At 35.2% G+C, this 15,121-nt stretch overlaps 1 protein-coding gene across 1 annotated transcript in view; it reads right to left on the bottom strand.

Annotated features, from left to right (window-relative positions):
* LOC104160987 (A disintegrin and metalloproteinase with thrombospondin motifs 6) overlaps nt 1–10,008 on the bottom strand; it is a gene marked incomplete at its 5' end in the record, with an annotated part of 53,051 nt that extends 43,043 nt beyond the window's left edge. Inside the window, 3 exons of the mRNA XM_009699257.1 lie at nt 659–722; nt 2,937–3,082; nt 9,901–10,008. Coding sequence (XP_009697559.1) covers nt 659–722; nt 2,937–3,082; nt 9,901–10,008 — 318 coding nt within the window. The remainder of the gene's footprint in view (nt 1–658; nt 723–2,936; nt 3,083–9,900) is intronic.
* Between the last annotated feature and the right edge of the window lie 5,113 nt (nt 10,009–15,121).

Below are 15,121 nucleotides of genomic sequence, written 5' to 3'. Positions count from 1 at the left end.
TCATTCTGGTAACACAAGAACCAGTGGACACCTGATGGCAAAATAGCAGGTTTAAAACACACTAAAAGAAATACATTTTCACAGAATGTATAAGAGGATTGTGTAGCACATTAGCACTGGAAGTTATAAAGGTATAAAAGGAATAAGAGGGTTTAAAAGTGGATTTGTGGAGGATACTTCCATTTGTGGCAGTTAATGGGGTACAGATATGATGTGGAGCTCAAGAAATATTTAGACACCCAGCTATTGGAAACTCATACAGTATGTCCACAGAGAAGATATGCCTTGGCTGCCAAAAGTTCATAATTTTTCCCAAAACACTTGTTATTGGCCACTGCTGAGAGACAAGACACTGGGCTAGACAGACTTTTGCTCTGATGTGGAATGTTCGTTGTCCACCTTTAACATGGACACTAAAATTGAACTTACTTCAGGCCTTAATGTGAAGGCACCAGCTGGGCATCATTTTGAGACAGGGATCCTAACATTTACCAGAACATGGAGGGTGCCTGCAATATAGAAGTGCCCTACAGGACTGTTTGACAATAAAATGCAGAATTCACAGCTTTTCTGAACTGGGAAAAAATGCATCTACTGCTGCTAAAATGTAAAACAGACAAGCTGATTATACTTTTACTGTGGAACAAAATTTACTTACATCAGTATTACAGGAGCGATACCGCTTCCTTTCTCCAATACAATATTTGCCTCCACCTGAAGGCCTGGAAAAACATGTTTCATGTGTTAGTATATGTATTAGTACAAACACAAGTTCATGAGATATACTAATGCATTATTAGTATAAATACAAGTCCAAGAGATATGTATTATATAAATAAAAGTAAATGGAAGTTTTAAGGTGAGATTTTAAATTAATTTATTTAATGTAGCATTGACTTGAATTGGAGCAGATACAAAACAATACTGGGAACTTGAAAATTGTCACTCATACAGCATTCTTCTAGTTAGCACAGACTCGAAGCAACACAGTTTAACTGTATTTTGAACGTACCAAAAAGGCATTGCTCTTAATTATTTGCTTGCTTTGTAAAACTAGAATGAGAAATGTGTGAGCAACCTATGTGACACTTTTTTGTAAAATTTTCTCACATGACACTTGAAAGTATAACAAAATGAAGAAACACTGCCTGCTAAACAGTGGAGCCAGCAAAGACTGTATTTTCTAGCTCAAGAATCTGACTCTGATTTGAATTAAGCAGTATTAAATCTGAGAAAACTCCTGAGTAAGTGGGTTTCTATTAGTGTGAATAAGACAATGGCTCTGAAATTCCCAAACTGTTCAAGAACCTTATCTATCTTCCACAGAGGTCAAATAATGAATTAACATTGACTTTAATGGAAGATTAATCAGACATCAGCTATTTGGCTCATAACTTGAAAGCAGAAAGGAAAAAATACTTGGTCTTTGTTTTATAATAAAGAAATAAAACAGTTTACAACTAACTAAAAAGAAAATCAGCACCATTTTTCACATTACATATATTTAACCAGGCAATATTATCCTTGGATCAAAAGGAATTTTTTTCCTAATGCAGACATACCCCCCGCAAATGTATTTGCCTGCTGTACTGTTAAACATTTAAAATCTAATGACTTTTCAACATACCAACCCATATACATGGTGATAGGAGTAGTTAAGAAATCTTAGGAAATTACTCATGCTCCAAACAAACATTTCACTAGCATTTTTACATACTGCTGTGAAAAAAAAAATTAATTAATTTAATATTCTCTCAGTAACATAGTCTGACATGTTATTGATGCGTATGGGTAATTTTTACTTTTGAATCCATTCAGGAAGTAGTGCTATTTGCCAGACTTTATAGTTACTGCTAATGATAGGAGGTGAACAGACCACCTTAAGCAGCAGTAATGTGACATTATGGTGTCCGTCTTGCAGACTGCAGTGGAAAGCTGATGTATAGCCTGGCTTGCAAAACATGGGTACAAGCAACAAAGAATCAGAGTGTACAGAGAGGAGAAGACAAGAAAGGAGTGACAAAAGCTATAGAATGGATTTTCATGAGAGAAACACAAAAGCTTAATATTTTCAAGAAAAAGTGGTCTTAAAAACTAATAATGGTGATGGAAATAGCAATTATGAGACATGACAAGAACAAAACCTATAGCTGTGATAAGGTAACCAGAACAGGGCTAACAGCAACAGAAAAAAGCTGTGACTCATACAGCAATGGAAATAAGTGAGCATTCCTCATCTGAGAAGGAGTAGTGACAGACAGAGGAGCACTCACCTGACAGACCTTCTCTGGAACAGTGCTCAGAACATTGGAAAGCAGACAGATGACAGGACCAGTACAGATACACATAACAGATCAAGCTGTAGTGAAGAAGCTGGCCCCTCTTGAGAGAGAAAAGATGGACCAATAGGGAGTAGTGGCAAGAAGAGAAGTTGCTGAAGTGTTTTAAAAGTCAGTAGATAGTCACAACTGAGTGCTGGACATGACAGCATATAGATGAATGGTATGCAACAGAGTATTACTAACTATGGTTTATATGTAAGCAGTTATATGCAAAATCTTGGAAACACTGTGTAGTTTTTTTAGCAAGCAATTGGCAATAGTTATTTTACCTCCTAGACAAGAGGTAATATGTCTTAAGAAAGAAATCTAAGGCATAATTTAAATATATTTTGCATGAACATCAAGTTGCAGAAAGAAAACCATTCTAGTTACTGCTAAATACAAATCCAGCTATCTTTACAGTACCTAAGTTACATTAAAAATGTTAAAAGTATGTCTAGTGAACTCCTCCTGTTTAAGTATTTCTGTCTGCTATTTTGAAGACAAATGTTGGCAAACTAGCAAAACATTTTTACAGATAACATGTGAAACCACAGTTTTGAATAATTTCCAAATGTGTCTTTTTGTTGGCTTCGGCTTACTTTAGCTACTTACGCTGGACTGTCACAGTGTCTTATAGACGAGGAGACTCCTCCCCCGCAGGTCCTGCTGCACTCTCCCCATATTGACCATGGACCCCAACCCCCATCTATGCTCTGGGGCCAAGTGCCAAAAGGTACGCACTCTCCCTGGTAACACCACTGAAAGATTTCACAAAAAACCACAAAATTAGCTTCCAGGCTGACAGAGTTATCAGGACAGAAAAATATAAGGGTCAGGCAATGACCAATTATAGGCATTAGCATTCCCTGTATAGATAACAAGACTAATATTTTACTTTTTCTAGGCATGTTTAGACATCGGTGAGGGTGTGTGTGATTTGTTAATTGTCTTCACTAAGTCCTGAATTATGGGTCCCTAACACACACAAGTTAAAGCGAGCTTAAAATAAAGATTTTCTTTTTCTTCATACATCCTCCTTAACGCTTCACATTAAAGGGGCTACAAGTTGCTTATATTCTTTTAAACATTCATTTCTAAGATTCATTTCTAAGATTAGTTCAGTAAAACACCTTCCACTTAGGATTCATGTAGGGTCTTCATTACACAAAATGAAAAATCCCCCCCAATAGTATTTTTAAGGAAGTATTCCCTTACATTTTAAAAAGAAAATCTGGACAAGGTTACAATGGAAGAATAATTTGTGGCAGTATTTCATTTATACTAACCCTACAGACACAATAAAGGTAGCACCAAAGCATTAGAGATGGTACAGAAAATCATTACACAATGGTGACTGGCCACTTGTTCAGAGACAGAATGAACATGCATACTTCACTCATGCAAAGACTTAAACTTTGCAATACAGTTACTTACATCAGACATACAAAATGACAGATAATTCACACAAACGGCTAATTGTTAAAATAAGTTTATCATTTCCCTAGTCAGAAACATTTTTTAAACCATTCAGAAATAATCCTGGAGCCCATAGTTTGATCCACATTCTGGTGTCTACTGCATCATTGAGAATCTGGAGTAGCCTAGTCAGATAACCCTTTCCCACCATTATAGGCTAAGGTGACAGAGTGGAGCACAGCCTCAGGTCTACTGTGACCTGCATTTGCACATTTCACTTCCAAAAGGCGGGCACCTGCTGTTCAACTCCCTTGAATTCCCATAACAGACACAGTATCGACCCTTTCCATAAAGCAACCCAGACAACTTCCATGTCCAAAATCAGCCATATGAATCTGACAAAATGCACTGAGACATGCACAGAAGACATGGACAGACAGACATATCCATGTCCACCCATAAGCACTGCTGGAAGACTCACTGTTGACTTTATACTAATAAGTACAGCAAAGCCAATTTTTCTCTTCTGATTCCTAAGGTTCACCTAAAGCCTTAGTCCCACCAATGTGGGACATATGTAAACAAGTAAATACAGCCATTCACAATGACCTGAATTACTCTAGATTCTTCTGAAAGCAACGGAAAAGATCATTTAACCTTCAGTCATTACTCAATGAAAAATTAATAGGAGTTTGATATGAACAAGGATTGTATAGTGTTAGTTAAAGAAAATTAGTAAAAATCCTTATTTTTTCATTAGAAATTTCATTTTGAATAAAAGGCACTTCTAGACTGTCAAATGGGTCAAGAGTCCAAGTGTGTAGCTCTCAAGAATGTACATTAAAATATATTAATATTAAAATGTATAGCTTATCATCAGCAAATGCACCTAGATACAAGTTTCATATATCAACATGTACTACCATTTAATATTTCCTTATTACATTATTTCCTTGTTATTTCCACATTAATAAGTGAAACCTGTAGCATATTTTTCTAGCCACATTCATTCTTGTTCCTTGTTTCAAAACATTATCTTCCATAACCTCTTTTTTCCTCTGTATATGCTGTACCTGTTTTAAAACACAGTTGTTACAATCCAGCACATTTTATAAGCCTCATCCTCTATCAGTTAGAATAACAAAAAATAAACATTAATGTGTCTTGCAGAAAAGGTAAAAGTAAACTATTTTAAAAGTCAAGTCCAAAATGCATTGCCTTTTCTACGCGGTCTGGCTGGGACAGAGTTTTCCTCAGCAGCCTGTACATGCTGCATTTTAGGCTTGTGACTAGTGTGGACAATGCACTGATGTTTTAGCTATTGCTGAACAGTGCCTGCACACCATAAAGGCTTTCTTGGTTTCTCAACCTGCCACCTAAGTGAGTAGGCTGGTGGTCGGCAAGAAGTTGGCAGGGAACACAGCCAGGACAGCTGACCCAAACTGACCAGAGGGATATTCCACACCCTGTAACATCATACTCAGGAGTAAAACTGGGGTTGGGGGTGTTTCCAAAGTAGCCACTGCTCAAAGACTGGCTGGGCAATAGTCTGCTGGTGGGAGGTAGTGGGTGATTGCCTCTGATGTCCTGCTTGCTTTTTCTTTCTTTTCCTTTCACTTACTAAACTGTCTATCTCAGCTCATAAGTTTTTCTCAGTTTTGCCCTTCTGATTCTCTCCCCCCATCCCTGGGGGCGTAATAAGCCAGCAACTGGGTGGGGGCCTAGCTGCTGGATGAGGTCAACCCACCACATCCTTCTTCAGAAAAATAAACCAAAGACACAAGGTTTCATGGAGTTGTACTAAGGTAAGGAGGGTTTATCGGGTTTGGAGTTCTAAATTTGCAAATCAGAGGTTTATGCCAATGAGCAGGCATCCATCAGAGGAACATATCCTTCATACAGAGCTTCTCTTAAATCCAGACTGTCACTGAATGTCGGCATAACACATAACGTAGTCCATACAGTGAACTCGCATCTTAGCTAGTATAGGTATAGCCATATGGCACAGTGTTTTGCAATGTCTCTGATGGTAAAAATACGATGGAGAATGAAGTATTTATGTGAGTTACACATGGGGGATTAAAATCTTCAGGTTTTCTTCTCATTATAGTGAAAAATTAAGTGACAATGATTTTATTAACTAAAGACAATAATCTCCTTGCAGCATTCTATTAAAGATGCCACACAAGTACATGAACAGTTATCTACTGCTAAACTCAAAAGCTAAAAATTAAAATGCTTCTAAGACTAAAAATGTATGCTAATAATTCAATTAAAAATACTTTATACATATTACAGACATGTCAAAATCAAAGTTAAGAAATGAAAGACACTCAGAGTTCAGGTTAAACCCAGAAGAATATCAGATATGTAAAACAGAACATGTAAACCATCCTAACTCTATACTATTATGACTATATACAAAAGGCAGGTGCATTTTACCTACTTTATTTTTCCAAAGCTGTGTAAAACCCCTGTACTCTGTAATTTCCTCTGTCACAGAAACAATGTCTTCCACATTCCCATATTCCCCTGTAAAAACTCTTTCAATGCAGTTTTTTTCTCCTCTACTGAAGTTAAATCTGAGGATTTACTGCTCACATCAGTGTCTCTTCTAAATTTTCTAGTGAAAATTTATCTTTCACCAGAAGCCACTGATGCATAGAATCTCTGTCACAGAGTAATTCAAAATTACCAAAATCTCCATTGTTTCTAATGGGACTACAGAATCACAGAATCATAGAATCGTTATGGCTGAAAGAGACCTCAAAGATCATCAAGTCCCACCTTCTACCCAATGCCACCATGCCCACTAAACCCACTAAACCATGTCTCGAAGTGCCACATCTAAACATTTTTTGAACACCTCCAGGGATGGTGAGTCCACCACCTCCCTGGGAAGCCTGTTAAACATGCTTCCTTGAGAAACTACAGTAATCTCATCTGCCATAATGAGCTAAGGACTATCGAGTAAGCAGTGTGTGAAGAAACAAGAGGAAGTGACAGCTATTTTAAGAGAACAATCCTTCATGAAAGGTTTAGAACTGCAATGTTAATTCTTCTCTGACACTGAATAAATAACTTCCAATTAGTTCAACCAGAAAGACAGTGGTAATGCATTTGAATATGTATAAAATGTGCTAAAAACTCTGTGAATAATGGAAGCAGTCTGAAATTTTTCTTACAGTGATCATTAACAATAAAATAAAACATGATATTGTGGCACACTTGAGATCACTGTATACGAGTATTAGCTGTTTAACAGAACTAAGATTTACAATGGTATGCTTTTAGAAAACTCACACCACAAGTACTCTAATATTATGAAAAACTGATTTCATCTTCGTTGGGGGAAAAAAAAAGATTAATTCAATTTACATTTGCCATCTCAATTTTAACAATGTATTTTCAATCATTGCTTCTACAATCATTTTGCAAGAAAACCTAATGACCAATAATAATTTAAATTTACCTTATCTTAATGTTCAATAATAACTTAAATCATCACACAATCTAGCTATTTAAACTGTCCTTTCAGCACACTGTGTTTTCACTTTTTGCACATTTGCCCCTCATTTACATCCCTACCATGGATCTAAACAATGATGTTAAAAAAGGTTACTTTTTTATTACTTTTAATTCAAAGACAAAATAAACGTTCCTATCAGTTTTGTCTTACTGTTTTATATGCACCATTTCCTCATCAGAGTCTTTTTTAAAATCTACCAGTTAGTTTACCTTATTATTACAAACAAGGAAAAAGTGTACCTTTTTGAACCCAGCCGATATGTAAAACCCTTCACCAAAGCATGAACATACTAAAGCTTCAAAACACAACAGATGTACAAGTTCCATCAGTAGCAAGAAACCACTCTATTCTGTTTCCCTGTATGCAGAAAACAGCTGAGTAACTTTTATGGAAAACACTCTAAAAACCTTCAGGCACAGGCAGGCACCTACTGTGGAAAATTTCAACCCAAAGAGATAAAAAGTTTGGTAGGTTTATATAAGCAACTGAAAGAAGGTTTTATAATAGAGTGTTGGGCCATTTTAATTGTAGAAATCCCTTCCAACTCTGCCAATAAGATATTAATGCACATTGCATCAAATTTTGCTTTGAGTTAATAATTACACAGAATTTACATTAGTGCAACTAAAAGCAGAAATTGACCCTCCAAATACGATGAACTACTCTGAGAGCTTCTTAGGCCTTTAGAGCAGGGAATGTCATTTATTACGTATTTGGACAGAGCCCAGCAAAATAGGGTCTAATTTGGTTGTGGCCTTTAGGCGTGACTGCAATACAAATGTTATAATGATAGTAATAATAAAAAAAAGTGTTATAGAATTGTAAGCTATTATTTTCTCCTTAGCATGTGGTAAAGAGAACTACATAGTCAGAAAGAGCTCGTGTTTTCTGTTTTTTTGCTATCAGGAACTATTAATTTACAGGAACCCTTGAAGCTGCAGTTTACAGATACAAAACTCTGCTGTTAACAGGCATGAACAGTTTACTTTTGTAAAACAGTACAGATTCTCTCATTTCCCTCTAAAATTTAATGACGGAACAAGACAGTGATGGCTGGAAAAGATGTTTTGTAGAGAGCAAACTGATTAAAGCCTCTGGCAAGTGGACACAACAACAGTGTCTTAAAGCATCTCAACTTTTCATTGTAGTCTCATGGTTTAAAAAATATAAACTGAGGTAAATTGCTCCTTGTCATTAACAACGAGCGGTGGTTTCAAGATAAACCTAGAGTGTTGATTTAACAGTAGGGCTTCTAACGTTTTCTATTACTCTAATAAAAGGTAAAACTTTTGTAGAATGCAAAGCGCTCTCTCTATTTTCACTGGCTAACTCTAAGCAATCTATTTTTTAAAATGACCCCTTCAACGAAATTATTTAACATGATTTACCAATATTTCCAAACTCAGCATGAAAAAGCCATAAGAACAATGCTACGTCATGGGCCCTGAATGAAGCCATCAACAAGCATTAATAAACTGTGACAGCTGTCCAAAAGCTTTCATTCTTTCTGTTTAAATATCCGATTGCAAGTCAATATGCACTGTAATTTTTGTTGAAACTAGCCCAGCTAGCATGGCAAAAGTCAGAATGAGAATAGATGTCAGTAGCTGTTGTTAGGAAAAAATCCAGTCTGGAGCGGTAAATCTTATGGACAGATGCAGCAACTCTCGCACAGTTACTGGAAATTGTTCAATATAATAAGCTTTCTTCACTTTGTACAAGCCTGCATAAAATACATCATCTTGAAAAAAGGCATATGGAATTCACTTTTTTCCCCATTACATGTCTTGTAGATTAATAACTAAAATATTTTTCTCTCCTCTTCAAGATCTGTATAGATTTTGCCTTGTAACTGAGAAACCCTCTTTCACTATTCTTAATCTAAAACTGTTTCAGAACTTCGTCTGAAACTACTGACATACAGACATAATTTTAAAATCAAAATTCACATGTTCAGACAGATACAGTAGCACTAGGTTTATCTATTGCAACATCAAGTTTCTGTACTTTTCTGCTATATAGAAGAGTTCGTCAGACTGCAGAGCTAAACAGTTATGCAAGTATAACTGAATGCTAAAAGAATAATTTGAAGTCAAAACAGAAAGGTCACTGGGAAATATGAGCTTTAAGAAAATTCTTTTATTAACGCAACACTTTTTCTATACCCTTGTATGATTCAGCTTATATCTGAAGGAATAAAGGTTTTTTCATCTTCTAACGAAACGACAGAGTTCAGGCTTTACTTCTGTGTTATACATTTTCAAAGTCTATGCCAGATCTAGAGTTGTAACAGTCATTTATGGAAGAGTGCTATAAAATTTAATAAAGATTAAACTAAGGAATTTTTACAAAAGTACTCAAAAATATATAGAAAGTATGTAACAGATTTTTTTCTTAGATCCAGGCTATCGAATTTTATAGCAAGGATAAATGTTTTATTAAATTACATATATAAAGTAATTGTGAAATAATTCTGTAGAACACTTCCATTAGGATGAAAATGCATTCTGAAATAATAACTTTTTTTGAACTCTTATAGTTGTTCATATGTACTTTAATTTTCTAGTTCTTTCTTCCTGTAGTCTTTAAACAATAAATTGCTTCTTCAAACAAGAAATTATTTGTACTCACCCCCTTTTCAATGCTCCCTGTTTGGCAAAGAGTACCTTCAGCTGCTGGAATGCTGTTGGTAACACAGCGGTTACTTTTGCTGAGGCACCAGAGCTCTCTACACACTTCCTAGGAAAGAAGGCAAAAGCAAGTTGATCAGAATAAAATCCTAAAATTGTTTCCAGTCCTCATACACACATGTATACACAAATTTGTTTTCAACAGAGACTATTAAGAAATGAGCTGGAGAGATAAATCTATAGATGGTTGTGAAGTATTCTGGAGCAATTTCCAAGCCACCGTATTTTACGTACAAATATTCTGCCAAAAAAAATTATGGAAGCATCAAATTGTAGACTACAAGAACATGTTTTTCACACCTGTCATGCAAGTAATATTTTATAATTGCTTTTTTCTTGATTACTGCTAATACTGGGCTTAGTATATTTTAGTGTTGTTGTAAAAGTAGTCTTCAGATGTGCTGTAGTATCTCCATTACTGTCATTATCTGCCTCAAAATTACATGGTAAAAGGGCATTATTAATTTTGAAATATTAAACAGCAACAACTATTTTTGTTTCCTTTAGTTAAAACCAAACTTTCTGAATCAGACTACTTGCACTCCTCTTCTGTAACACATGCTAAACCAGTGCATGTGTATTTAGTACTAGTTGAACTATGTACTAAAATATTTCCTTTAGGCTTTCTAGATTTGCGGCTGATATTTCATAAGTGATTTAGTCTATCCTATTTCCCTATGTTGCCAGTGTGAAAGAAATACAGGTTTTCAAATCATGTTTTTTCCTACCGTATTTTGTCATTTGGTTTTGCACATGTAAGCCAGATCTGTTGACACTGGAGATTCATTGTAAAAACTAAGGGTTGAAATTCATAATGCGGGCATGATCCCTACTTGGCTGAAAACTGGAAATCTTCATAATTGCTTCAGTTGCCCTTGGATTCGGCTATGTATACAGAATGGAATTAAAAGTGTTTTGCTTTTAGAGTAAATGATTGCATGACAATCTTTGTTGTATTACTTTGAGATCTGTGCAAGAGTTCACAGCCTGCTTATAGATATTTTCTACTTTTAAGTATTTTTTAAAATTTGAAAGATACTCAGATTTTTAAAGTGGTCTTATGATAGTCATTACTATTTCATTTTATTTAATTGCTGCTTGAAACCATACCCTACAAATAATCCTTACAAAGAGCAAAAAGGAAAAGACAGTGTAAGTAAATTAAAAGCTATTAGCCCCCTCCCTCCTACCCCCGAAGTTCATTGTTTCTCTGAGGAAATGAATCAGTACCTGACATCTAGGCTATCTTTTCTATCCACATCAACAGGAACAACTGTTAAGTTTTACCCTAAGATTCAAGTTTCTTGCATTGTACTGGATATACAAACAGATTTATTTATACATTATTCACTAGCAGCTGCAGTAACAGTTCAACAGTGCAAGCTTTTCTTGAATAATGCAAAATTATTTTCCAAGTTTAAAATCAGCTGGTGCCATGGATCATTAATATAGTGTATTTAGTTTCATGATTGGTAGAAGCATGGTATCTTTTTAAAAATCCATTAAAAACATACTGTATTAGAATGGTCTGAAATGATGAGAAATGAGTACTGATGATTTCTGGAGTTTCCATCCAGTTTTTGACAATTAGATCTAAGCTATTTTTTCCTATTTGTCAGGTGCCTCTATGAAAACTTAAGCGAATTGTTGACACACTTTTTATCAGAAATATTGCCGCTTGTAAAAGCATTCCTACAGCCAGTGTAGAACTATCTTACTTTTCAGATTAGAACTTTTTGTTGAAAAAAGGCAAACAGTAGAAATATTTATTTACTTAAATCTCTGAATAAAACACTTGCTTTTGCCACTCGACTGATAAAATTTTCAGATTAAGATACACACTCACAAATAAATGTATGGTTTAAAATATCAAAAACAACAGGGAAAGAACAGAAGATACAGGACAAAGATTCTTGCAAAATCTAACTAGATTACAAATTTCACAGCCATTAAGGTGCTAAAATTCAACACTAAATCAAATTCACATCTAAATCAACCATGAATCCAAACTTCAATATAGTATGGATTTCAAAGTGAAAACCTAAAACTGGTTCCTTTCTGACACAGTATGAGGTGCTCCTGTCATAATCCTGCCTTATTTACTTTTACATTTAATTTACCTGCTCATTTTGTTCAGCAAAATTAGTGTAATTTAATTCTTATGTTTCATGTGTGGTTTACACTGTCAAATCATAATTAAAAGACTCAGATTGTGATGATTCTACTTGTGACTTTGTGTTTATTTTGCATCTGATCAAGTTCAAATGTTTAAATTAATAGCTATGCTGACTTTGTGAAGTCTGGTTCAATGTCCTGAAAAGCCAAAAATTCAATTCCATTAAGAAACAGAGATTTCGACCATTCGAATATAGACAGAAGCAAAAAATTAGATCTGGATAACAGTCTGGAATTTGAAAGTATCTGTATTTCAGGGTGATTTGAAACCAGAATTCTTGTTAGTGCTCCAGAGTTTATCTGCAGAATTTCACTTTTGATATGACTACATAAGTATACCATCTATATGGGGGAAGTAATAATTAAAACATGTATTTCATCGCCAGGCTAATGTATCCACAAACAAGAGTATTTAACAATCTCCTCCTGATAGGATTCTTTCTGTATACTCAGGCTTCTTCATGGCACTAGACTCCTCCAAATTCACTGAACTAACATCACCCAGACATTTTAATTCCAAACAAATAACTAGTTGAACTGTGCGAATTAACAGATACAGCACTCCAAACCTATTTCAGTCATTCATCTGTTTGCAGGATGATTTTAAGCATGTCAGCTCACCTCCCTACTCCAAAAAACAAGAAAAATATTTTCCTTCTCCCTAAATTGCCTTGGGAGAGAGAATGAAGAGCACTATATCAAAACTAGATATTTTTACTGACATAGTCTGATAGTCCTTATTCAGACCTTAATTTTTTTTTGTTTGCCTCAGTAAATCCCTAAAGACAAAATGAAAGTAATGTGAAGTTACTATGGGCTATATCATACTATTAATATTTAAGCAAAAACCTCTGCTTAAATCAGAAGGGACTTCTGTTTGAGACAGACATACAATATCCCCAAATAAACAGAATATTTCCTTATGGAAAATGATGTGAAATACCGAGGATTTATTAACTAAAACAACACAATGTGTCAATTTGTACAAGTAATTTATATTAAAAACAAGAAATTATTTTCGTAATTTCTTTTAAAAATAGCCAAACCTATTTAAATTGTTTATTTTCCCCTGCTGTTTTCCGTTTAAAAGAAAGAGTAGAATCTGAAGTGCATTCTCCATCACCCTGTACATGAAATGAAAAATAACATTAATAGTCATTTGAAAACAAGTAAGATACCTAAAACGAAGTGGAAAATCCATCTGGGCTGTTATTTCATTAAATGAAAATGGAATTATACCAGGTACTACTATGGCTATGTCTTCTTTATTTTCAGCTGATTTTGGAAAGTTAACAGAGAAATTCTGACTAAGGTGCATAAAGTCTTCTGTGCTCCAGCTCAACCCTATACCCATTACTACTTTAGTTTCACAGTTACTGATTTGAGCTATTTTCTTACTACTGCCATCCTATCTGTAACATCTGTAAGCAACTGTTTTTAATAAGCCAGGCTTTAAAACCTATGAAGAGCTGTCCTGGAAAGGTCAAGCCCAAAGTCACTAGTAGAAAGTATACTGGTTTTTTTCCACACACTTACACGCACACACGCATGCACGCACACCCCCAGCCCCACCCCCCACTACCCACCCACCAATATAAGGTGACCCTTTAGGGTAGCCTTTTCTTCATTGGCGGACACAGGATGAAGCTAACATATCTTTTGCCAACATTAAATTTGAATGAATACTTTACTGAAAGTAAGCAAGAAAGAAGCATAATCTGAAAATTAATCAATGACCTCAAAGTCAGTCTCTAAATCTGTGGATTTAATAACTACTAATTTGTAAAGCAAACAAGGGAAAATGTTTTAAAAATCCAGGAAACATAAACTGAAGCTGAGGCCTTTCACAAGATCAAGACAAGATAGATGACAACCTGTAACGGTGTATCTTAGGGCTCCATGACTTCAGTTTGGAATTCGGATGCTTGTATTTGCAGTAAATTAAACAAAGCTGAACCAATCTAGAGAAAAAAAACAGCAAATCAAATTATCTTCCTTTTGCCTAAGTGTTATCAATGATGGAGCCTCTTTCTGTTGTGTCATGCAGACTTACATATAGGCATTTCAAACTATGTAATATCTAAGCATCCTATATCATAATCATCATAAATGGTAACAATACAGCACAATGAAAACTCAGTAATATGAGCAAGATCAAATTGCTGTGCTGTTCTTAATGTTATCAACACTAATGAAAGCTTCCAACAAAAGTTAGCAGTTTGGCCCATAATATTAAAAAAAATATGATGGGAAATACATTCACAATGCATATGAAACTACAATAATTTGGGAGTTTCATTTTTTAAAATGTTAAGTAGGATTTTATGTTACTTCAGCACGTTTAATCTAGAATATGCTGCACCTCTTGATGAGCATTTGTTAAAATAGAGCATAAAAATAATTAGCTTGAATTGTAACTTACAATTCAGACCTGAAAAGCATCAACCTAGAGTATTTTCAGCCTCACTGCTGAAGCACTGCCGGCAACACAATTAAAACTAGAAGACTAGAATTAGGGTTCAAACCTATCAGAAGGTTCAAAGTTCAGTTCAGATAAGCACCCAAAGTTACCATTTTAACGCTCCACTACCAAATGCTCATTAAGTGGTGCAGCATGTTATGAATCACAACATGCTGAAAGAATGTGAAATAGAATCCGAAGCTTAAGTTGTACTTTCATATTATGTTACCAGCATTCTTTCCTAGAAATTGGGTGCTTATGTGAACCTTATGGAAATTACAGAAGCCTCGCAAGGTCAATCACCTCCAAGTAGCACCTTCCCTTTCAAACCCATGCATCCTATCCCATCTTTATTCAAAGCACATCCCAGTATCTGGAATCTCATTATTGCTTCTACTATCATCTAATGCACTCCTCCTGCTTTGAGCTTCCCCTTGCACTTTTTAAACAGCTTTCATAAGATCCACGCAATTCATGTTATGACTGGGGGTGGGGGGGAGAGGAAGAGAGGAAGAGAGGAAGGGGG

The sequence above is a fragment of the Cariama cristata genome, unplaced genomic scaffold (genome assembly GCF_000690535.1).
Source record: "Cariama cristata isolate BGI_N322 unplaced genomic scaffold, ASM69053v1 scaffold25854, whole genome shotgun sequence".
Taxonomy (NCBI): domain Eukaryota; kingdom Metazoa; phylum Chordata; class Aves; order Cariamiformes; family Cariamidae; genus Cariama; species Cariama cristata.
The sequence above is the reverse complement of the archived record's forward strand: the minus strand, read 5'-3'. Positions and strand labels throughout refer to the sequence as shown.